We start from the raw sequence: 23,679 nt of genomic DNA, 5'->3' as shown, positions 1-23,679 counted from the left end.
ACTTTAAATGTGTCTAAATGACTTGTTGTTTTTAGAATTTTTAAGTTAAAAAAGAGTCCAGTATTGGTCAAGCTGTATTAACTGATAAAGCTTTGCAGCTGTGTTTACAGACGGTACAGTCTCCGTGCTCCATTTTTATCCATAAATAGCTGTTGAAGCTGTTAGTGGAGCATGGAAAAATACTTTGACACCTTTTTAGTTGCTGGCACTACATTGTGCTGCAGGTAAAAGGAGGAAGCAGAAATGTTCTCTTTCTCCACTTTCTCTCTGCTTTGGTAGATTATTTTTTACTTGTGTTGTCTGTTTCTACTAGGTGTCTTAATTTAAGCATCATGTTTTTTCTACTTTATTCTAAAACCTCAATTGCACATTTACATTTACAGGGAATAAGTGTTTTGTGTGTTAGATGCTGTGGCCATTCCGAATAAAAAGCAGCAGTAGAGCATGGCAGATTTTCTTTAAACGGAGGAGGAGGGACTGGCAACACCGTGAGCTATGACGGAGGTAGAGGAACACATACAGATTATATTATTACGTGCTACGCCTAATAATGTAATTACTGAACGCCTGTCATATCAAGGTTTTCTGATAGAGAGGAGCCTGTGTTGATTCAGTGCAATGTTCTCTGGCAGCTTTCGGCTATTCAGAGGACAGATAAAAGGTAATGGCACTACTCGGGCTTTATATCTATAGTTGATACTGTTAGTCAGCAGATTTGAGTGCTGTGCTGAATTTTGGAAGTTGCATTAGTCAGTTCACATTACAGAGTTTGTGTTTTGCTTGAGTAATCATTGATACCATGGACTTGGTGCATTTGTTTTGAGTGTGAACTGCACACTGTGTCAAGGATGACTACTATAGCATCATGTCATCAGGGTCACTTTCCTGTCAAAATCTGTGCTACAGCATCCGTTCTATAGAATTCCAGCACCAGATTTCTATTCAGAAGACTTTCATGGAACCCTGTCTTAGTAATATTATGTTTCTTAAGTTGAGGTTAACCATGTCTTTGCTGCATTTTGTCAGACAAACTAATTGCTTTGTTTTCAATCTCTGCCAGAGGATGACTTCTAAAGCCTTTTTGAGATGAATCTCTTGCTTGTTGCTTTATTTTTTTCAATGACTACAAATAATAATTGTATGAGAGTTTTGACTGTTGATGGGTTTTACATCTGAAGTTGTTACTGAAACAGGAGTTGATAAGTCAGCATTTAACTTGACCTAAAAACCTGAAAATCTTTGACAGTTATTTCCTCTTTTGATGTGAAATGCAATTTCACAATGACTCAGAGGTTTCAATTCTTTTGTAGTGAGTTAGATCAACTTATCATTACAGCCATTTATTATGCTAGATTTCACCTTACTGCTGTTTTAATTATTTTTGTTGTGTCATTGGAGTGCATTGCCTGTTGAAGTTGTGTAAGATTTTGTTTCTGCTGAAATACAATATCCGTCCATTAATCTATCTATCCATTGAGCCATTTTTCTGCAGTTTATCTGCAGAGGTTTCCCTCTTCCCAGCCACCCCCTTCGGCTAATCTGGGGAAACACAAAGTGTTCCCAGGCCAGCCGAGAGATGTAATCTCTCCAACTTGTCCCGGGTCTACCCTTGGCCCTCCTTGCAGTATGACATGCCCGGAACACCTCACCCAGGCAGCAAAGTCAGATGCCCAAACCACCTAAACTGGTTTCTTTCGATGTGAGGGAATGGCAGCTCTACACTGAGTTCCTCTTGTAAGAACTCCTTACCCTATCTCCAAGCCACCTTTCAAAGAAGACTAATTTCTTCCACTTGTATGTGCAGTCTCATTCCTGTGGTCAGTACCCAAAGCTTCGATAGCTTCAGTTTTACGCTTAGCTCTCGCTAAGGAGACCCAACCACAGAAACCCCTTCCACTAACATAAGATGGTGATTTATCTAGGGGTGAAATACAGTGGTATTTGTTTAAAAACAACCATTTTAACTGCTAACATTTGATGTCTACACTTGATGAAACCAGTTATTCAAAAGCTCACTAACAGACATCAGCTACTAGATTGTTTATGTTGACTGTAATGAAGCGATATGTCATGCTGTTCCAAAGCAGGCTATGCTTTATTTTGTTTTTGATGGTAGTTTTAAAAAAGACTGGAGGTCAGTGGAATAATAACAGTCCGCCTTTAATAAGAAGACCACATTATAAGATCTAAATAAATTTATCACTGGTTTTTGTAGTAAATAATAATGTATTATAATAAATATGATGTAAATATTATTCTTAAAATAATTTTCAGACATCAAGATGGTACACTGTTAAACAGTATATTTTGCTATGGAGTTTTATTGAAAAGAACATATTAATTACCCAAATTAATGAATTATGTTGGCTCCTAATTTGTTTTTCACACAGAGCAGTGCCAAGTGAAATATTAACAAGCTCGTGAAGATTTCTCTTTGCTGTCCCCAAGCCTTTAGAGGACAATGATCTCTGACAGCAGCATTAGTTGCAGAGAAATCCTTTCGCCACACAGGATTGTTTGTGTCACACTGACCTTTCACTGAGAGCTGAGAGGATTTTTCCTCTTCATTCACAGACTTTGTCAGCAGTTGTTTCTTTGTGTGACCTAAACACTAGTTCCATTTCTTGGTAAACAATTTATCTCTTTGGCTCAGTATGCGCAGTGATATCGGAGTAATGGGAGCTGACGAGGTGCAGGAGGAGGCTTGTTTGATGTTGAACTTTTGAACTTGTAAAAATGTGTTGCTGAGATAACAACTGCATATCTGTGACAGATATAAGGACTGAACTATATACTTATATTTTTATTATACACATTGTTTGTGCTTTACCAGAATGGATAATTAGTGAGTAGTACAAATACTTACACAGTGCAGTCCTGCTTATGTTTCACCTTCTTTTTGCTGCTGGTAATCTGTTGGTTTTATTACGATATTATTGTAAGTTAAATATCATAAATTAAATTTAAATGCAGTAAAATCTTTAAATATACAATACAGAGCAAAGGTAACTTTTTTGACAGCAAGTAATTCCTGTAAAAATTAAGAAGCTGACCTACATGGAGATTAGGTGCAATTGAAAATTGTCTTAGAAAGATCCTACTATGATAAAGAAAAAAATAGGTCAAGTCTATTGGGTTTTCCCTTAATAGTGAGCTTAGTGTACCAGCAACTTCACTAATGATTTTGTATTTCATAAAATGACTCATTATTTTTTTAGTAAAAGACAAAAGCACAGAGAAATGTGACAAAAACCAAATAGATGATTTGTACAAAGTTTTTTTTGTGTTGGAAAAGTTGATCAGTTGTGTCTTGTGCCAATGTTGCCTAAGCTGAACCCAAGTTTTTACATTGATGCTTGCAAGTCTGTACTTACACATATTTGTATGCTACTGTTTGTTTGAGGTTATGACTGTTTACACTCGGTAGGCTGTAAAAGCATCATGATGCTATTTAATGATAAGAAGTCGGTTAAATATAGACGGTAACTAGAACATTCATTCATTATTGCTGAAACAATATTATTACCTGTGGAGTCTTCCACGTGTAAAGTAAATTAAAATTTGTAATTACCAGCATTAGGTTGGGCGCCAAGTGAGATATTAAACAACTTTTGGCTGCAGCTTCACATTTTCTAGAATATTCTGTTTTGCTCAGTTTCTTTCTGTTTAATTAATGCATTTAATATTTTTAATAGTTTTTTACCAAGATACTGATTTAATTTCAGGCAAATGTGACAATTTTGTTTACGCTATTTTCTTTTTTTCTTAACTGATAAATTGGCAACTGAAAAATAAAAATAGTTAGTGGATACTTTTCTGTGGACAAGTCCGCACAGTTACAAGAAAAGAGACATTCAGGCATAATATGTGACAATAATTATTGTGGTGCTGAAACACAAACGCACCCTCACACACTCCTTCAGCATCACTTTTTCTTATGATGACACAAACTAACATTCAGGTTAACATATTTTTATTTACGTTATCTGTAAAGAGACCCTTTTAAAGCTGATAAATGGAGTGTGTGTCATCTTATTTCTGCAGTGCTCTGGGAGGCTTGTGATGACCCAGATGTTTTAGCTCTGAATCAGTGATGAGACTCTTTTGTCAAAGCCACCAAGTTGTAATTTTAGCTTTTTTATTTCTGTTCAACAGGTGAATTCGGACAAGTTTTAACTACAAGTTTTAACTATATTGCAGTGGAGGAGCTAATTAAGCACCACTCAAAGACAAAAGGTAAGACCTTCTTGGAAATTAACCACTGAATTTAGCTCCGGGTTGCAGGAGTGGACTGTTTAGAGCTTGTGCATATTTGCCTGGGTTAATTAGGCTGTTTAAAGTCTAATTCAACAGAAGCTATTACAGAGCTATTATTCGTCCACGTTTCAGTAGTGCTCTATTTTTGATTTGCAGTCTGTCATGAAAATGATGAATATGGAAATGAGAATGGTGCCTGCTGAGTCACCAGAGAATTTCAAATGAATTTGTCATGCGAAGATGCAAAGTAGTTCAGTTCTTTGACTACATCTTGCTATAATCTTGATTAACTTCAGACAAAAGCTCTATCACTACTGTTGCTATACACAGGTTGTGTCTCGTTAAGCTCTTTAAAGGTGTATTACAAGAGGCCTAGTCTGGATAAATGTAAATGTATAATCTATTGTATGTATTTATCTTTTCCTGCTTAATAGTTAAAACTAAACAGAATCTCTCTTTTTTTCATATTTTTTTGTCTGGATTACTCGTTTTAATCTGTTAAATATTAATTAGATTAGGATTAAAGTATGGGTTTAAAGTGGCCTTAACCCATAATAAATGACGAGCTTTTGTGAAATACAGCTACATCTGTGGCCCTACAGACATAGCTGATTAGATGCCATACTGTGGGGTAAATCAGACCCAAGATGGGTTGTTTAAATAAAAACATAAAAATCCGTGGAGAAAAACTAATGGTGTGTGTGTGTGTATGTATATGTACACACATATACATATATATATGTGTGTATATATATATATATATATATATATATATATATATATATTATTGCCAGCATTCTTCTTTTATGTCATAACATTATACATGATGTTCCTCAGCAGTTTGGTGTTATCTCAAAGTCCTTCTAGAAAAATCTAGAAGTCTTTCTATTCTGTAGGCATCTTGAAAACGCCTCCAGGCAGTTATTTGAAGCTCTTGTGTGAATCAGTAGGAGAAAGCCTGAGTATAATTTTAAAGGTCTCTGTGATTTAAAAACTACATGTTCAGAATCGTCACTCATGGTTTTATTAGCAACTTGATTCAGAGCTCGGTGTCTATGGATCATCAGACTAGAGCACTTGAACAAATACTGTGTAGATTCTTTTTTAATCTCACCTTATCTACTTCTTTCCTATGAACATGTGGACTGAGATAATAATGAGTTGATATACCTGGAACCACACTGAAACTGTTATAAACCTTTACTTTTTACGTACTTCAGTGCACCAACAAGACTGGCTCATGTTTCCTGATTTGTTATTAAATAATAAAATAGCAAAAAAATTGTAGAATTGACTAATATATTTTTATTTTTTGGATTTTGGATTCACCATATCACCTTATGGCTCTGGTTATGCTAACGGTGACTGATATAACTTCAAGTACATATGGGCTGGTAGCCTCTTTCTTTTCTAACTCGCTGTTCTTTTTAGTGCTTGCTGTCATTGTTGCATAAGAATATGCATTATACACATTGAAAAAGACTTGATGTGGTGTAGTACATGAGGGAGAAATTTTTTATTTGCACGCATCATTGACTTTGTCCAGTAACGGCAAGTAAATAATAATGTTTTAGAATGATTTATTCAGTGATTATTTTCTACCTGTAGTCAAAAGATAATATGGTTTAAAACTAAGACTGGATTTTTGTACATGCATTGCAGAAATGTCCTGTTACATTCAAAGGCTGAGCTAAAAGCAGATATGGCTATCTTTGGCCGTCTCTGAAATCAAAAGATCTAAGTTCAGTCAATCAATCAATATATGTAGTCCAGCGTAGTTAATGCCAAAGAGCACTGTAGATAGACATGCTTACTGCATCCGCTTTACTTTATTTCTTATGATTAAACAATAGCTCTACTGACGTGTAAGGATGTTTGCTACATTGCATACCTACATAGGCCTTGTTAGACTTTTAGATCCCATGTCACTTGTTTGTGAGTTCTGCATGATGAATGATGTTTAATTTAAGCTTGTGTAGTGGCAGACAACGGAAGAGTGCACTCTTTATCTGAGATTAACTGCAGTCAATAAAGAGAGATTTTGGCCAGAGCAAAGTTGTTTGGGTGTGCCCCGATATATTAATCTGTGGAAAATGATGTTGCCAAGTCATCTGGAAAAGGACAAGCACATAATCTCAGACAGAGCAGTCAAGTAATATCATTACTTGTGCAGGTTTTCTACTTGTTCAGTTTGCTCAGAGGGCTACTGCTTGTATGGAGGGAATGCAATGTTGATTCTTATTTAAGTGCTTGTCTTCTTGTGGTCAAATGATGGTCATATAGGGCTGCAAGTCCACGTTTAATTTTGATTGCTTTCCCCATGCTGCCAGTCGTCCTCCTGAACTCCAGTGACCCACTTGGCGTCAGGATTAGGCCCCTGGCTCAGGACCTGCTCTTCTGGGAGAGGAGGGCAGCAGTAGTCAAGGGGCCCCTGCCAACCACTGCTGCTTGTGTCTCAAAGATTCCTGTCTATGGATTAAAAATGCAAAACAAAGACTCCTTTTGGTGCTGCTGGGCCTGAGGATGTGTGTGCAGTGAGTGGAAACACAGCTGGCTGCCCTGTGTTTAGTTTGGTTGGTATAACTGTGCATCAGACTGGTGGGCAATGTTGACAAGCTTGTGTTGTGGATTTTATTGCTTACAGGCCAAATGAGTATGACATTATTAAAACCATCGCATCTTCCACTAGCCACAGGAAAAATGGCTCTGCCTGTAAACTGAGAAAATAGCATCATTAATTACTGTGTGAATGCCACTAGGATGTGCAGACCTTGAAGCTGCCTCTCACAGGATGTGTGACTGAGTAATTTATTCACCAAAGTGTTGTTGTTGATTTGTGTGACCTGCTTGGCAGTGAGGCTGTTGCTGTTGCTGCTTGTTAAAACTGCATAATATTATCCTACATATTTGCTATCACTTATGGCTTTCTAAACCGAGCATTGTATCTGTTTTACTGAAAATTGTGTGAGAATAAAGAGTGAAGCTTATAAGCACCACAGGTTTTTAAGTGTTTGACAGAATTTCAAGAAATCTTGAAAGCTGTGGTCTGTGCTCCTATACCTGGGATCAATGAGAGTTCACCCATCCCCTGTTCTCGGGTATTGGGTTTTTGACAGATGATGGGGAAAACACAAAGGTTGCTAAGAAACCAGAGTTCATCTACTCATGTGAGATAAGACCTGCTGGACAGTGTTATCTGCAGTTTGGGTTCAAAGTTTCACACAATGTCCCTTTTAAACTGTTTTGATAACCTTAACATTATTTAGGGCACTGGACCATATTTTAGACTTGAGGAAAGCATCTAGAGAGCCATCAAATTAGGTTTCTAACAGGCTGGACGAATGTTCAAGTGACTTGGACTTAAAGTATGAGCATTGTTTGCAAAACTGTCTGGTTTGGTTACAGACAACTTCCTGGTTGAGTTAAATATTTAGTTTTAAACTGACTGGTATGCAGAATCTTTTGAGATGAGATGGGATTTTTTGATACTGTTTTTTTTTTTTTTTCTGGTTTTGTTAGTTTGTCTGGGCAATACTCGACAACAGTCGTGCATGGTTGGGAGCGCAAAGGGGTATTTGTTGAAATGGAATAATTGTTACTTTTGACAGCAAATTCTGATTTAGTCTTTTGACTAAATTGATTTGATTTTAATTTTAGTCATAATGAAGGCATCTGTTTTTTAGTCGAATTTTAGTCAACTAAATATCGTAAGATTATAGTTGACTCAAGTATAATGTGTAAGTTTTGATTAAATAAAAGTGATTGATTATCAATCTCATAAAACCAGGAAGTCTTGGTTTTAATATTTGGTGTTAAAAGCATCATATTCACAGGTTAAGTCATTGAAAATAACTGATGGGTTTTCTGATATCTAAATTACTGATATATTTGGTTTTTATGAATGTAAAAGGCAAAAACGTTTCATTCGCATCTGTCAAGTTGCGCGTCTGCAAGCAAGCATAACCCCAGACTTCCTGACTTCTTTGAATGCTTTAAAGACAGAATACTGATGAATAACACCATAACAAAAAGTCTTGTTTTAATAACATTGTGAGGGAGAAAACATTTTCATCCTGACATTTTCATTTTAAATAACCATGACAGGAGGAGCTGTCTGGGGCTTTATTGTGCATCCGTATTAGTAGCTGCTGCTCCAGCCTGCATATGAACAAATGGTTCCTGCTCTCATTAGAGTGGAATATAATCATTATACAGTTATTTAATACTGTCCAGTGTAAACTAGGGATATTCCCTGTGACTAATTTACCAGTTGTTTGTTGCTATTGTCACATTAGGCATTCGGAAATTGCGGCATAACTAAAATTATTGCAAACAACCACAGAGATATGTCGCAGGCAATTTGTGCTCACCAGTGCAGGCTGACTATGACTGACTGCAACATTTTGGCAATGAATCGGATGAGAATTAATAATAAAACTTTCACCAGTCTGTCTGATAGTAATTGTAGTCATTCCATGTCAGACTGCAGTTGTTGTGATTGAGACGGGTTGCCCCCCACCAGGCGAACTTTGCAGTAGTTTTGTGATTGAAAGTGGTTGCCGAGAGGTTGCTGCACGCTCAAACTCTCCGTGTAGTTGGTGGAAAATATTCAAAGCAATCACCACTGATGTTTATTTTATTTATTCAATTAATTTTTTTCTTGTAGAAGGAGGTCGTTGGATAATTTTACTCTAGTTTGGTTGAGCCATAAATGAGAGAGAATTATAGAATTTAGGGCTAAAAGCCAAGAAACAAACAAAACAAAACAAAAAATATCCAAACCCAAGGACAGCCGAGTTTTTAAAATCAAACATCATCTGCACTGCAGTATATTTAAGGACCTTAAATACCATTCTTGAGTTATAAAATTGTGTCTTAAATATGAAATTAGTGTCACTATGGACCATCAGAGGTGTTTGGTGAGTTAGTAAATTTAAAGTTAAAATTTTCTCAGCTTTGAGGGGAAATGATTGATGTGACCACAAAAGGTAACAAAGCATACCACTGACTAACGCATAGGTAACCTTGTAAATACATTACAGGGTTACCTACACAGCTGAAGGCATTAATGCCCACTTGTGACCTACGATTAGCATTGCGTTTATTGCTCTATATGTGGGCAGGGCTTTAGAATAAAGGTTAAAGAGTATTTCTGGTCAGAAAAATTTTTTTTTGGTTAATTTCTGAGCTCACTGAGTCATAGGTGAAAGCATCTTTTGCTGTATTCTATGTATTTTTGGACCTTTGGATCTTTTTCTCTGCTTTCCACGACCCCCTTAACTGAGAAGTAAAAGTGCTCTCCCTCAAAAGTAGAATCTGCTTTATTATAGCTTAGGGATTAGCCATGTTCACTGCATGAAGACAACAGTGCAGTAATGTTTACAGAACACATGTGTTACTGCACTGCTGCACAGGTGGAACCTGCAGAGTGTTTCACATCCACAGACTCCAGTTCATGACAAAAGGAGTTGCTCGCGGTAGTCTAATAATTCTTAGTGTATGATGGAGAGAGTATCAGCTGCGGAGGAATTCGGCTGAGCTATTTTTACACTGCACGGTGAGGCCGGTTGCTATGGTGTTGCCCATTGGCACAGTTGCTGTGTTGGCATCTCAGCGTCGGGGTGTGGCGGAGTGCGTGACGAGCGGCGCCATAGATCCACTTCAGAGTGACTCATATCCTCAGAGCTCTGGTGCCCTACATCTGAATGCACACACCCACATACAGGCATTCAACAATCCTGTGTGAGCCACATAAAAATGATGATAAATGACTGTCGTCAGTCTGCTTTTTGAGATGTTTCGGTGTGAAAAATGCGTATGTGAGTGAGGCTGTTTGGATCTCTCCTGGAGGTCTACACGGTTGACGTTATTAAAGCCCGATGAAAATGCAGCACGTCTTCATTGTTTTCTTCCTTGACGTCGGTGCCTGCTGAGGCTTAGGAAACACCAGGAAGCCTTTCCAAATCATGTGATTAAATGAGGAAACGTGAGATGCAGGCAGTTTGACTCCCTCTTCGCACCTTTTGTGAAGTATACATGCTGTGGAATACTAAGGGTTTTGTGTTGACAGAGTGTAGTGTTATTAGTGAGAAGAGGAAGGTGTTGCTTGTGGAGCTGTGATTAAGTTAGATCGGAGGAGGAGGAAAGTAGGTCACTGGGCCAGCAGGTCAGTGAAGCACAGATGACATCACAGTTATACAACGCCTGTTCTCCCAGTTACACAACGTTCGCTCTGTGCCGAAAGCTACTGCTTCAACTACAATGTTTTCTTTCTGTCTTTCATTGTGCTCTAATATAGCCAATTTATTTATGAAATTGTCTTACATCCGATGGCCTCTGTTGCCTTTTCTTTTTTCTTTTTTTCCTTTTTTTCCCCAATCTTGATTTGCAATCCAGTTTTCCTTTTTGTCTGCTTTTAAGATGATGTACAGCCAAAAAGGAAAAGCTCTTTGTGTCTGTTGGTACTAAATCTTTAGATAAAGCCCTTTACTAAAACTCACCGCTCCCTTTTATAGTGCTGTGACAATGTGTAGTTGGCCACTTGTGTTGACAAAGGTTTAATCTCAGATAAGACATCCACTCTCATGTATTTGTGTGAAAAGCGTCACATGTAGGGTGCAGTAAAATAACACTGCATAGCTGAAAGTCAGTGGGCCATGACAGAACCTACTCCTCCCTCTTACCTTCATTTTTTCCACTGTCCCAACATGAAGGTGTAAACACTTCCACTGCCAACTTCCTTCCTTATTTTGATTGACTTGACAGTAAGTTTATTCGAACCAATAGAAATCCTTTTTTTAAACCAGTATTGTAATTGCTGACTGAAGTTTCCATTACACACGTACTACACCTGCGAGTGTTGCTCGATAGTTCATATCTCAGTTATTTATGTACTTTAATCAGTTTTAAGTAGACAGTGTTGGCATCTGTTTAAAAATGTTTCAGGCTTCTGAAGTTCTGGCATCACCATATATGATGGTGAAAATAGTTTTTATGTCATTATTTGTAGTCCCCCCCCCCCCCCCCCCGCTCCCTTTGACAAAAACCAAAAATCCTGTACATATAAATAAATAAGATCCATCCATCCATCTGCTTCCAGCACCCCCCCGCAACCCTGAAAAGGAGAAGCTCCTTTTCAGGGTTGCGGGGGGGTGCTGGAGCCTATCCCAGCTTTCATAGGGCGAGAGGCGCGGTACACCCTGGACAGGTTGCCAGTCTGTCGCAGGGCTAACACACAGAGACAGACAATCATTCGCACTCACATTAACTCCCGCACCTATGGGCAATTTAGACTAATCAATTAACCTATCCCCACAAACTGCATGTTTTTGGACGGTGGGAGGAAGCCGTAGTACCCGGAGGGAACCCATGCAAACACGGGGAGAACATGCAAACTCCACACAGAAAGACCCTGGCCTGATGGTGGAATTGAACTCAGGACCTTCTTGCTGTGCGGCAACAGTGCTAACCACCGTGCCGTTAAATAAGATAAAAACTTTAAATGAATGGAAAGAACAAATTATTGAATCAAAATGTGTACATTGAAGCTCAAGCTCACAGTACTCTTTTTACAAAGCATTTTCTGAATTGCAACACTTTGGTGACTAGATTTCAATGGAATATGAAAAGTAAATAAGACAGAAATATTTTAAATCACATTAAAAAGAACTATATTTTAATTATGTGAGGTGGCTGATGTATACTTTTTGAAACGTACCATAAATATGCATATTGGATCCAGAGTTCTGTTTTTTACCTAATTTTTTTTTTCTTGAGTTTTAATTTTCAATACACTTTAGTTTTAGTTGAATTCCTGGGTGGAATGGTTTGATTGCTTAAATCAGTTTAAATTTGCAATGCTACCTCTGTGGTGACTCCTTGTGAATAAGGCAACTGCTGAAAGTAGCTTTATTTTTAGTAGTTTTTTTATTTCCAGTTCATTTAATTTTTGAATTGTAGTTTTTATTTTTTTATTTCAATCAACTGAAGAGTTTTTTTTACTGTAATAATACACCTACACTCACCCATTCTATCGGTGAGTGTAGTGTAATTCTTCTTTCTGGCTTTAACAAATGTTGCACAGAATAAGAGGCCTAATTTAAATTCTTTAAATTATGTCTACCAAGATTCATGGGGAAGAACACTGAAGGGATTTTCTCACCAACACAAATAGGCCGTTATGTTGAGAAAGCCTCCCACATAGGTTGTGACGGTAACTGGTTCATGAAGTAAATGGGTCAAATATTTAGGCTAGAAACCCAGCGGGCTTTCTCATTTTAATTCGAAATCTGGTGTACCTGAGCAAAGAGAATAGATAGCAGAGATGGGTGGTAGAAAGAGTATTTCAGTTATTGATGGTTGTATTTGTGGCTTATTTAAATCAAGACAGATTCTTGTATGTCTGACACAGCAGCACACAAGCAGGCAAATATTTGACACCCTACTTTTTTTTTTTTAATTTTGTTTTTATCAGTTTAAAAATTACTTCTGTCACCATTTACAGTTGTTGGGTTTTTTTGGGGTTTTTTTTATGTTGCACTCCAACCAAACCCTACTAGCCAAGGTTTTTACAATGGCCTAAAAAAGTATGTTTGTAGTTAAACCATAATGTGTTTGGTCAATTTATAAGTAATCAATTTGAAAATTGTGATACACAGCGTTTTCTTTTTTTTCTTCTTTTTCTCTTTTTTTGTGCAACTGCAAATCTATTGATATTTTTTCTATTCCATCTATTTTTTATTTTATTTGTTTGTTTTTGTTGTTTGAGTTTATTCGTATTTAGAGTCCACTTTCGCCCCACTTACTTTAGATTGTTTGGGGGATTTGCAGTTAGCAATGGAGCATATAATCCAGTGTAATTTTATGTAATTGATAACAGCCTCACTGTTTACTGTTCACTCTCTGTGACAGAGCTGTTTGAGGTTACAGCTATTGCAAACCCAACACATTCTGCTGCTGCTTCATTGGCAAAACACTCAAGGGATTGCCAAAGAAACTACTCAATGACTATTTGATGTAGTACTAAACTCCCCTTGGTTTTATTAAAGTAAAGGAATGTATTACCACATTATACTACACAAAAAGAACAGTCTCATTGATGCTGACCCACTGAAAACTCCAAAAAATAAATTGATGAGAACATCAGCACTCACAATTGTTTACTATATGTAATGGTTTCAATATTAAATGGCAGCAGAAAGAAACTGACTCATTTCAGCCTTTGGCTTTCCTCAGCGTCTCTGTTGCACATGTAGGATGTGACCCCTATTAAAGCACCAGCTTAATATAAGCTGTGGTGGATGCAGGTGATTATAGTCATACATTCAACAGCAACAGCAAAATTCACTGTGCTGATGTGAGTGCTGATGTTGTGCTGCCACATTAAGAGTGAGTAACAATTGCAGGTCGACAGTTCTATTCTTGAATTCAGGTAAAGCAGTTTCGTAGGATTCACAGTTCAAACTTAACCTTATCTTATACTGGAACTTGGTGTTGCCCATCAGTTCATCTGGTTCTGAAATAAGCTGTTTTAGCTCCCTTCCCATTTGAAGCTGAGCTCTATCCTCTGTCACTGACATCATACAGAGCCAATAGTAATACAGTAGTATTAAAATAAACTGTAACCAATAACTCTTAACCTATATGTCACTTCCACACATAGTGTTAAGATTCAACTCTTAGAACCAGTGTTCTCACGCGAACACTCGGTGCTATTAGCTGCCTAACTGCTAGCTCTTTATTGAGTGGAGAGGAGGCAAGGAGGTTAAGGGGTAGCTGTCCAGTCTGTACACAGCAGTTTCTTCAAACCAGCCAATCAGCAGTGTCGCCTGGTCTCAGCAGCAAACACACTCACCCAGAGAGGAGAGAGAGCTCCACACAGCTGCATATCTAAACAAACATGGGACATGATTGATCATATTAGCATCCACCATTGTTATAATGTGTTTATATTTATGAAAGAATAAGGAGTAATTTCAACCCTCAGGCATAAATGTAGGCAGAATTCTTACAAATGCTTGTTTTTTTAGTTTTACTTTTTTAAGTATAAATCAATCTCATATATCATGGTTCTATAATCTTTCAATGACGGCTTTGGTTGTTGTGTCTTTTTGTCTCATAGACTCAGATGTTGCTGCCATGTGCCAGACTTACACCCTAAGCAGACGAAAGACGCAGCACCCTGAGGAACTTTTAGCTATTTTCTGCCCCCTGGTAAGAGAGACTTTGAGAGAATATCCTCCAAGACTCATAAAAGCACACCCCTATCGCAGAGTGTCCACCTGTACTCTACCTTCACCCAGCAGGACCTTCCTCATCCTCTCACAGAACTGGCTGTACTGTCAGTAAGGTGAAATGTCTTTACCATCTGATTTGCTCGTGTCTGAAGTTTTTTGATTCTTTGACACTCTGTCATTTTTATGGGTGCTTTTTCTTCAAAGGTTTATTCACAAATGTCTACCTCACGATTAAAAGACCCCTCACCGACACTGCGACCCTGAACAGGATACAAAATGACCTCGAGCATTGACCAGTGAGTCAAACATTTGGCTTGTTTTTTATTGCTGATTTAAAAAAATAGTGGGACATGAAGAAAATCAAAAACACCTTCAGCCTACAGTTCTCATGCATCTAATTAACAGTGATTTCTTTTTTTCCTTCTTTTTGAAGATTAAGATCAAAGTAATTTAGGGATTTACAGTGCCTGCGTTTGATGTCTTCATTTTTGTTTGTCATTTGAGATTTTCTTATCAAAGAGCTCACTGTAAATATTAAAGGATCTGATATAACTGCTGGTTTGTTCATTCTGCAGGGATGACAGTAGTATTTTTGATGGGTTAATGGAAGAAGATGAAAAGGACAAAGCAAAACGGTAAGATCTCGGGTTTGTTTTCATATCAAATGCATTCAGTGAAGTTAAAATACATCCTCCATAAAACTGCTATTGTAATTGTTACAAGATTTGATTTTAGATATCGTTTTGAATTATTAGAGCTACTGTGAAGAAGATTTTGATAAGTGTTCCTATTTAAGATGTCATCTAACTTTTACTAATATTTGTTCTTCTAAATAACCAGCGTGTCCCGTAACAAGTCTGAGAAGAAGCGCAGAGACCAGTTCAATGTCCTTATCAAGGAGTTGGGTACAATGCTGCCGGGCAACACCCGGAAGATGGACAAGTCCACTATTTTGCAGAAAAGTATCGACTTTCTGCACAAACACAAAGGTGAGAAACACTAATAACCAACAGAATTAATTATAATGGTAGTGCGTTCAGCCCTCAGTTCGTCCTTTGTTTAAAATGAAATGTTTTAGCTCCTTCCCTTCAAGCCAACTTTCTTCTGATTGGCTGCCTCTTGCAAACAAATTCTGTGTGGACCCATATTAGGGTCACCATACAAAGCCAAAAGTAGAACAAAAATGAGCTGAAACCGACTGCTTCGGGCATTCTGAAACACGAACATTTGGCTTACTGGGATTACTTGTACATATACTGACCACTTTAATGGTCCATAAGGTAAAGCATAATGGGTGCCTTTTTAAATTCACAGAGTAATAAGTTACATGCGTTATGTCTACTTTATCAGAAATCGCAGCTCAGTCAGAGTCAACTGAGATCAGACAAGACTGGAAACCTCCTTTTCTTAGTAATGAAGAGTTCACTCAGCTGATGTTGGAGGTAAGGCAGTTTCTTGTTCTTATTTTCCTGAAATAAGTACCAGTAATGTTATGAACCCTTTCAGCTATGCAATATTATCTAACCTTTGTTTCTATTAGGCGTTAGATGGATTTTTCCTTGCAATTATGGCTGATGGGAATATAATCTATGTCTCTGAGAGTGTGACTTCCCTACTAGAACATTTACCTGTGAGTGTAACTTTTAAATCATAGATAAAGTCAATAGTTCACTGATGAAACATCTGGTAATACAAATTTTCATTTGTTTTGTTTTTCCCCAGTCTGATCTTGTTGATCAGAACTTGTTAAATTTCTTGCCTGTGGGGGAGCATTCAGAGGTGTACAAGGCTCTGTCCTCTCATGTCATGGAAGGAGAAACATTGACACCTGAGTATCTTAAAAGTAGGTTGGATATGTTATCTGTCTTAAAATGCTATTTTTGTTCTTCAAATTTTATTTTTAAACTATTATTATTATTATTATTATTATTATTATTATAGCTAAAAATCAGCTAGAGTTCTGTTGCCACATGCTCCGAGGGACAATCGACCCCAAAGAGCCCCCCGTGTATGAATATGTAAAGTTTATTGGAAACTTCAAGTCCCTGAATAATGGTAAGTTACAGTACACAGAGTAAGAATGTAGAGCAGGGATTTTGTGTGAAAGGATTAACTTTGCTTTGTTCCCTTTCTTTTTTACCAGTGCCTAACTGTACCCGAAATGGTTTCGATGGAGTGATCCAGCGATCACTTCACTCTGCCTTTGAAGACAGAGTGTGTCTCATAGCCACTGTGAGGCTAGCCAAACCACAGTTTATCAAGGTGAGGATCTTTAACTGCTTCTCCTTTCATCTAGTTGACACACATTCAGTTTCTTGCTTTAGGGCTCTTAAGGTAGCTTTAATTAGGACAGGGCTCAGCAGTAATGGTCACCTGAGGAAAAATGATTTGGGCCCTTGTCATTTATCATGTGTAGTTCCCTCTTGCCTCTGTTGGGAATAACTTTTTTACCTCATTTAAAAATGGGGGAGGGGGTTATGTTGCCATATCACTGTCATAAAAACCTGGGCTGTTTTACTGGAGATGGCAGAACCTGAATGGATAAAACAAGTTTAAAATAAACCAGCACTTTCATTGCTGGACAAACAGGGATGATAAATCATGTAATTTGTCATACTGCACAAGTTTAAAAGGCTCTTTTTAAAACAATATATACTGTGTGTAGTTTAGAGTTGGACTCAGGTTCAGTCTAACTGTGGTTAAGAAATTTAGTTTTATATGTATATATTTATTTCTACTAATTTCTATGTTTTTACCCCTTGAACCAATAGGAGATGTGCACAGTAGAAGAGCCTAATGAGGAATTTACCTCCAGACATAGTTTAGAGTGGAAATTTCTCTTCCTGGACCACAGGTAATTCTTTTCCAATTTTTCAGTGTAAATGCATAACTTAATTTTCAGTTTGTGCTACAATGGATCAGTATTAAGTGTTTAGTCAAACCTAACCTACTTAATTTGGTGTGAAAGTCGCTGACCTATATTTATAAAGAATGACCTTTTTTTAAAAAAAACCATGGTTACGGTATGTGACTGCGTGGCTTTCTTGTTAAATCAGAATTGTTGATTTTTGTGAGAGACCAAATTGAAAAGACTCGTGTTTTGTAACACTTCTGTCATTATTTATTACACAGCAGGCTTGCTTTTACGAAGGCTTGTGGTCAGGAAACATAATTATAATTATAAAAGAAGAGTGAGGTCAACCTGACCCGCTATCGGTCACCAGCATTTTTGCTTTATTTCCCACGTGGCTTCCACATGGTGCTGATGACTCGGGGTGACTAACACTATCCCAAAACCTGTCAGTCACTCTGACTTCAGGATTGATACTTGTTTTTGTTGAATATGTACACAACTATATATTGTACAACATATTGTTTGTAAGCTCATGGATCTGGAATATTTATATGTATTTTTTTTACACAAATAGATGTTTGGGGAGGGTAAGAGGGCTGAAAATAAGCAAGCATTCACATTTGTATGCCTCTGAAACCATGCACGTTTCATTTGATATCCTAGGTTATGTTTCAGTGTAGCTGATTTTTTACCTTTATAAAAATAAAATGGAGTAACTTAATAATTTTATTATTACAAAGATGTTTTTCATAATTAGTGCAGACATTCTTGAGTTTTGGCTGAAATCTCGTTTTGGTAGATCAGAGTGACCTTTGTCCAAAAAAATGGGTAAATTGTAATGAGTTCATCCTTAATTCAAAGTTAATATTTATCCCAGATGTGATGACATTCCCTCCAGGCATTCCTGATATATTACGTGATGGGATAGACAACCCAAAAGATCCGTTCTGGCCACAACTGTATCCAGCATGGAATAATAATAATAAAAATCCTAATCAGTGTCGAAATAATGCCTGCATAATGATGCAATAAACAGTGTGACGTGCAAATGTCATTCAGTTAAGGTTGAATGATAGAAGTCCAAGGTTAAGGTGTGTAAGATAAGAATGGTAGGTAGTACAGAAGTCAGATAGCCTGAGGGCTGAAGCTCCTCCTTCATGCTTACGCCACTTAATATGTTTTTTAAAAAAAAGTGTGAACATGAACTCAGAACAACGGTGTCGCAATGTGTTTTCCTTGGGACAGACCAAATGAAATGAACTACAGGTATAACTGTGACCATAAGCTAATTTAGACACAGATGTAGTTGGCTCTTTATCAGTCTCATCAAACATTACAACAGCATGCTCTTCTGGGCTAGTAGAAAGGTAAACTGTACACCTGAATACAGACATTTCATCCTGGTGAATGGTGAGAGCTGGGAGTAGCAAATTATCCCAACTCTCATTACTGAAAATGTTTAGACATGCTACCCTGAGCCATTTAGAAAGACACTTATTTTCCTTATGCTGTGAAAGCATCAGGTGAAGCTACATGCATACATACTCCCTTATTGCTTCATGTTGTCATTTAGGGGTAAATATTGCTCGATGTATGACTTAACATAAGAACAAGACATTTCCTGATTGACTTCCAGTTAACCATTTCAATAACGTATACTGTGTTTGTCCAGAGCTCCGCCCATCATAGGTTACCTCCCATTTGAGGTCCTGGGTACATCAGGATATGACTACTATCATGTAGATGACCTTGAGACACTAGCCAAGTGTCACGAACACTGTGAGTACACTTCTGCCAGCGATCACTGAAGCATGGTCATCTGCAGTTATCAACTTCCTCTCGAGCTTCCAAAACAGAGCATTGAAATCTTCTCTTTGCTTCTGTGTAGTAATGCAATATGGGAAAGGAAAGTCCTGCTACTACAGATTCCTCACCAAAGGGCAGCAATGGATTTGGCTTCAGACTCATTACTACATTACTTATCACCAGTGGAACTCCAGGCCAGAGTTTATTGTCTGCACACACACGGTCGTAAGGTGCATGAAGATTTCCCTCTTGACCCTTTGATATGACATTGCTCACGAGCTAAATCATACAGTCCTCTGTAAAACCCTAGACGTAGTATAATGATGTGCTTTGCTTTCAGTGATGTGGCGTTTTTATTACTATGGAGTAGACACAAGCTACTGGAAATATTTTTGCATATTGAAATTTACAAGAGTCAGCCAAATGCAGCAAAATATATATATATTATTATTAGTAGTAGTATTACAATTATACTTTATATTAAAAAAGTCATGATTTGTTAATTTTCCATATACTTCTGTTCAAACTTTGAAATCAAAAAGTCTGAACTTGAATTTAATTGTTTAAATTCAGGTGCATTCTGGTGATTTACAGAGCCATAATTATGAAAGTTGTGTCCAAATATTTCCAACCCTAACTGTGTGTGTCGTTAATTGTCTTTGCTCTGCAGTTATGCTGAAGTAAGAGCAGAACAGCGCAGAGAGCTGGGAATTGAAGAATCACCACCTCAAATCACTGCTGAGAAGGTCAGACCAACATGAGGTATGATTTGTAAAAATTAAAGAGGTGGACAGCATAGTGATCTTGTGACAATGCATTGTTTACAGCAATCCCAGGATTCAGGCTCGGAGTCCCAGCTCAACACTTTTAGCTTGAAAGAAGCCTTAGAGCGATTTGACCACAGTCGGACCCCATCGGCCTCGTCTCGCAGCTCGCGTAAATCCTCCCACACGGCTGTGTCTGACCCAGCCTGTAAGTACAAGCATCTGTTCACTACTGAGCAAAGCTCGATGTATAGTAACTATTTCTTTTTTATTATTATCTGAGCATCATGTTTATATTTGCCCATCAGCATCACAAATGAAGCTTCAGGGAGATAGGAGTACACCAGGTCGCCAGTCGGTCTCTGCCGTGGAGATGACATCACAACGGAGATCATCTATCAGCAGTCAGGTCAGTGGATGGACAAGCGCACACGCTCTGGTGTTAAATTTCAGGATACCTGTGTTCTGGGTCATGAGGGATTTCATTAGGACTTAGGACCTTTGTTTGGTGTCTTTATTTCCATCAGCAGTCGATGAGTTCCCAAAATACAGGACAGAACGTGGCGTCATCCATGGTTTCACAACAACAGCCGCAGCAGCCACAACAGCAGCAGCAGCAACAGCAACAGCAACAACAACAGCAACAGCAGCAGCAACAAGTTCAGACCAACAATCAAGTAAAATATTCACGGCATTTGTTTTATTGTCTAATTTGCTGATTGCTGATTCTTAATTATGATTAGATATTATTAATTTTAGATAAAGATGGTACAACTAGCAGACAATGACTGCAGTTCTTTGTTTTTTAAATTGTTTTTCAATGGTCAGTTTCACTTCACTATAAAGAACTTCTTTTTCCTTCATGTCTTATGTCTTCTGTGTGGCACTTGATAAACTGAAGGACCAATAGCACAGTTATGAACAAGAGCAGCACATGTGTTTGTTTGACACTACCTTATGACATGGGACGGCCAGTAAACATAGATCTGCAAGAAGCTCTGTATAGCTCTCACGCACTGATATGATGGGGCTGTTAACCCAGGAATGTTTATATTTATATATAAAACGTAGACGTAGTCCCTATGATGCCACCTATTGGTTTGTGGACTACTGTGTTGAAGCCTGTGGACTACTGTGTTGAAGCCTATAGTCTTACCATCAGCATGTTGGATTTTTTTATTTACTTACTGGGAAAACTTCTTAAACTGTCTTTTGGCAGGACAATCCTGTATTGCTTAAAGCAGCCACGTGGCTTAAATGTGTAACTGTAAGTCTTTAAAATAAAAATATAGCCCCTGCACACAGTTGTCATGAACCGTCAGTTGGCTGTAGAGAACAAAAAAAAGTTTGCAGGTTGTAAATATGTTTATTTCTGCTGTAAGGCTGAGAATTTTATGGGTGTTCAGGAATTCAGTTGCTTTTATTGCCAGTGTAAACCAGATATTCTTGGAGCTACAGTTTGATTTGGTTAAATTTTTAAGCCAATGGTCACTGTTTGGTTAATGTGTGTTCTGTGGTCTGTATGCAAGAATTTTTTTGTACTCAGGGAATGTGACCTGAGCCTTAACAATTTACAAATTTGCAAAATATACATATTGAACATTTAAAATATACAGCCATATTGCTATTCTTTATTCTTTAACAGTCAATGGTGCAGTTCTCCAACCAGTTAGAAGCCATGCAGCACCTGAAAGAGCAGCTGGAGCAGAGGACCAGGATGATCGAGGCCAACATTCAGCGGCAGCAGGATGAGCTGCGGCAGATCCAGGACGAGCTACAGAGGGTGCAGGGACAGAGTCTGCAGGTAGGACTGAAGAGCTGCTCACAAGTGTTGGAAATGAATGATTACATAGCCCAGTAAATATACGAACGGTTTTCTTTTTAATTGTTTTATATTTGGCTTACATGGATGTGTTGCTGTTATAATCGGAGCTGGAGTTTGAATCTGTGATGTGTATGTCAGATGTTCCTGCAGAAAGGGGCTGGAGGACTAAATGTGAGCTCTGCACAGATGGCCCAGGGGAATGGTGGGCAGCAGGGGGGTACACTCAGCATGCAGGGCCAGGTGGTTTCCGCAGGGTCTCTGCAAAACAGCATACAGCAACAACATGCTGTCCAGCCCCCATCCCAGCAGCAAACACTCCTACGGGAACAGAGCACAGCACTCTCGCAGGTCAGACAGGCTAAACGGTTCCCATTTTGCCTCTCACTGACACGCTGAATTCATAGCTTAACTGTGTGTGTTATAGATTTTTCCATCCAGCATGCTCATGTCATAGACTCCGGTTCTGTTTATTTTAGCCTCAGAGGTCGTCGCACACGCTGCAGCCTCAACAGAATCCACTGCCTGCATCTCTCTACAACACGATGATGATCCCTCAGCAAAGTCCTGCTAATGTGGTTCAGATTGCCACAAGCCTGGCACAGAATACTGGACCCAACACTCCTGCCGTGGCAACATTTGCACAGGACCGTTCGGCTCAGATTAGGTGTGAATCTTCACCTAAATCTATTTGTTATATTTCTTCCCACATAATGAAAATATTATTAAGTAGTGCTCGAGTTCATTGATGGCGCCCTCTGTGGTGCATAATACTTCACTTTGATCTAGTACTAATTTCTGTACAGTGCACTTTCATAGTGAAAAAAGTCATATATATTGACCTTATGTCAGTTTGGGCTAATTAGACTTATCAGACCTGACTAACTTCCTGACCCTTACAGGTTTCCTGCAGGCCCCCAGCTGCTCACCAAGCTGGTGACAGGGCAGATGACATGTGGGGCAGTCATGGTCCCCACAACCATGTTTATGGGTCAAGTGGTGACGGCCTTTGCACCCCAGCAGGGCCAGACGCAGACAATTAGCATTTCTCAACAGGCGCCGCAGCAGCAACAGCAGCAACAGCAGGAGCAACAGATTCAGCCACAGTCTCAGGTCACAACCATGCAGCAAGGGCAGGCTCCACTGACCCAGCAGCAAACGCAGTTCCTACAGGTAACACTGACACAGTAACCACTTGTCAGGTGAAGTTTTACTGTATAAAGTTGGCTCACATGCAGGGAGCTTGCTGTTTAGGTGATTTAAAATGTCCTTAAGAATTTAATTTTATATAAATTAAAAGAACTTGACCCTGGAGTTGGATATAAATGTGATATTTTTTTCAGATCTGTTGACAGATCAAAATGCGTTTTGATTAAAATACAATGTTGAAAAATCCAGCTTAGTTTAGATGAATTCCTGTTGCCAACAACGATGTTTCATCTGCTTCTCACTACTGACTGTTCAGTTGGACTCTAACCACAACAAGAGGATGGAGGATGACAAATTAGATTTAAAAATTAAAGTTTAATTTTATGCAACAAGTTACTAATTTTTTTATGTAATTAGTATACGAGGAGGAACTGATCTGCTTTGACTGATGGCCTCCAAAAGCCTGTCTAACAAATGTCGCACTAAAATCATAAGGCTAAGTATGGTGAGACATAGCAGTCCAGATCTTTGCTTGTTGTGGTCTTTTAAATTTCAGCAATCTGTAATCTGTAAATAATGGTCTGCTTCAGATACTTTTAAATTGTTAGAAGGAAGCAGCATGCGCACTCGTGTCTCAGTGTCTGTGTATTGTTCAGCCAATACACAGACACTGATGTGTTTGTAAAAAGTTGATATTAGCTGTTTTACTGGTCTAACTCTAATGGCTGCTTCAGTGCCAACATATTTGGCTGCCTTTCTTGCTTTACAGTGAATCAGCACAGTCCTAGTTAC

General features: G+C 38.3%; 1 protein-coding gene across 1 annotated transcript in view; it reads left to right on the top strand.

The window, feature by feature from the left end:
* Positions 1 to 23,679, top strand: part of clocka (clock circadian regulator a) — a 32,439-nt gene that overhangs the window by 2,007 nt on the left and 6,753 nt on the right. Inside the window, exons 2-22 of the mRNA XM_019351792.2 lie at positions 4,156 to 4,236; positions 14,378 to 14,605; positions 14,697 to 14,788; positions 15,068 to 15,127; positions 15,333 to 15,481; positions 15,843 to 15,934; positions 16,033 to 16,122; positions 16,215 to 16,335; positions 16,434 to 16,547; positions 16,636 to 16,754; positions 17,264 to 17,346; positions 19,019 to 19,125; positions 19,235 to 19,382; positions 19,823 to 19,898; positions 19,980 to 20,124; positions 20,225 to 20,325; positions 20,444 to 20,593; positions 21,562 to 21,720; positions 21,880 to 22,089; positions 22,218 to 22,405; positions 22,641 to 22,911. Coding sequence (XP_019207337.1) covers positions 14,769 to 14,788; positions 15,068 to 15,127; positions 15,333 to 15,481; positions 15,843 to 15,934; positions 16,033 to 16,122; positions 16,215 to 16,335; positions 16,434 to 16,547; positions 16,636 to 16,754; positions 17,264 to 17,346; positions 19,019 to 19,125; positions 19,235 to 19,382; positions 19,823 to 19,898; positions 19,980 to 20,124; positions 20,225 to 20,325; positions 20,444 to 20,593; positions 21,562 to 21,720; positions 21,880 to 22,089; positions 22,218 to 22,405; positions 22,641 to 22,911 — 2,403 coding nt within the window. The 5' untranslated portion in view covers positions 4,156 to 4,236; positions 14,378 to 14,605; positions 14,697 to 14,768. The remainder of the gene's footprint in view (positions 1 to 4,155; positions 4,237 to 14,377; positions 14,606 to 14,696; positions 14,789 to 15,067; positions 15,128 to 15,332; positions 15,482 to 15,842; positions 15,935 to 16,032; positions 16,123 to 16,214; positions 16,336 to 16,433; positions 16,548 to 16,635; positions 16,755 to 17,263; positions 17,347 to 19,018; positions 19,126 to 19,234; positions 19,383 to 19,822; positions 19,899 to 19,979; positions 20,125 to 20,224; positions 20,326 to 20,443; positions 20,594 to 21,561; positions 21,721 to 21,879; positions 22,090 to 22,217; positions 22,406 to 22,640; positions 22,912 to 23,679) is intronic.

Source organism: Oreochromis niloticus, linkage group LG23, assembly GCF_001858045.2.
Source record: "Oreochromis niloticus isolate F11D_XX linkage group LG23, O_niloticus_UMD_NMBU, whole genome shotgun sequence".
In the NCBI taxonomy this organism is placed as follows: Eukaryota; Metazoa; Chordata; class Actinopteri; order Cichliformes; family Cichlidae; genus Oreochromis; species Oreochromis niloticus.
The sequence above is the reverse complement of the archived record's forward strand: the minus strand, read 5'-3'. Positions and strand labels throughout refer to the sequence as shown.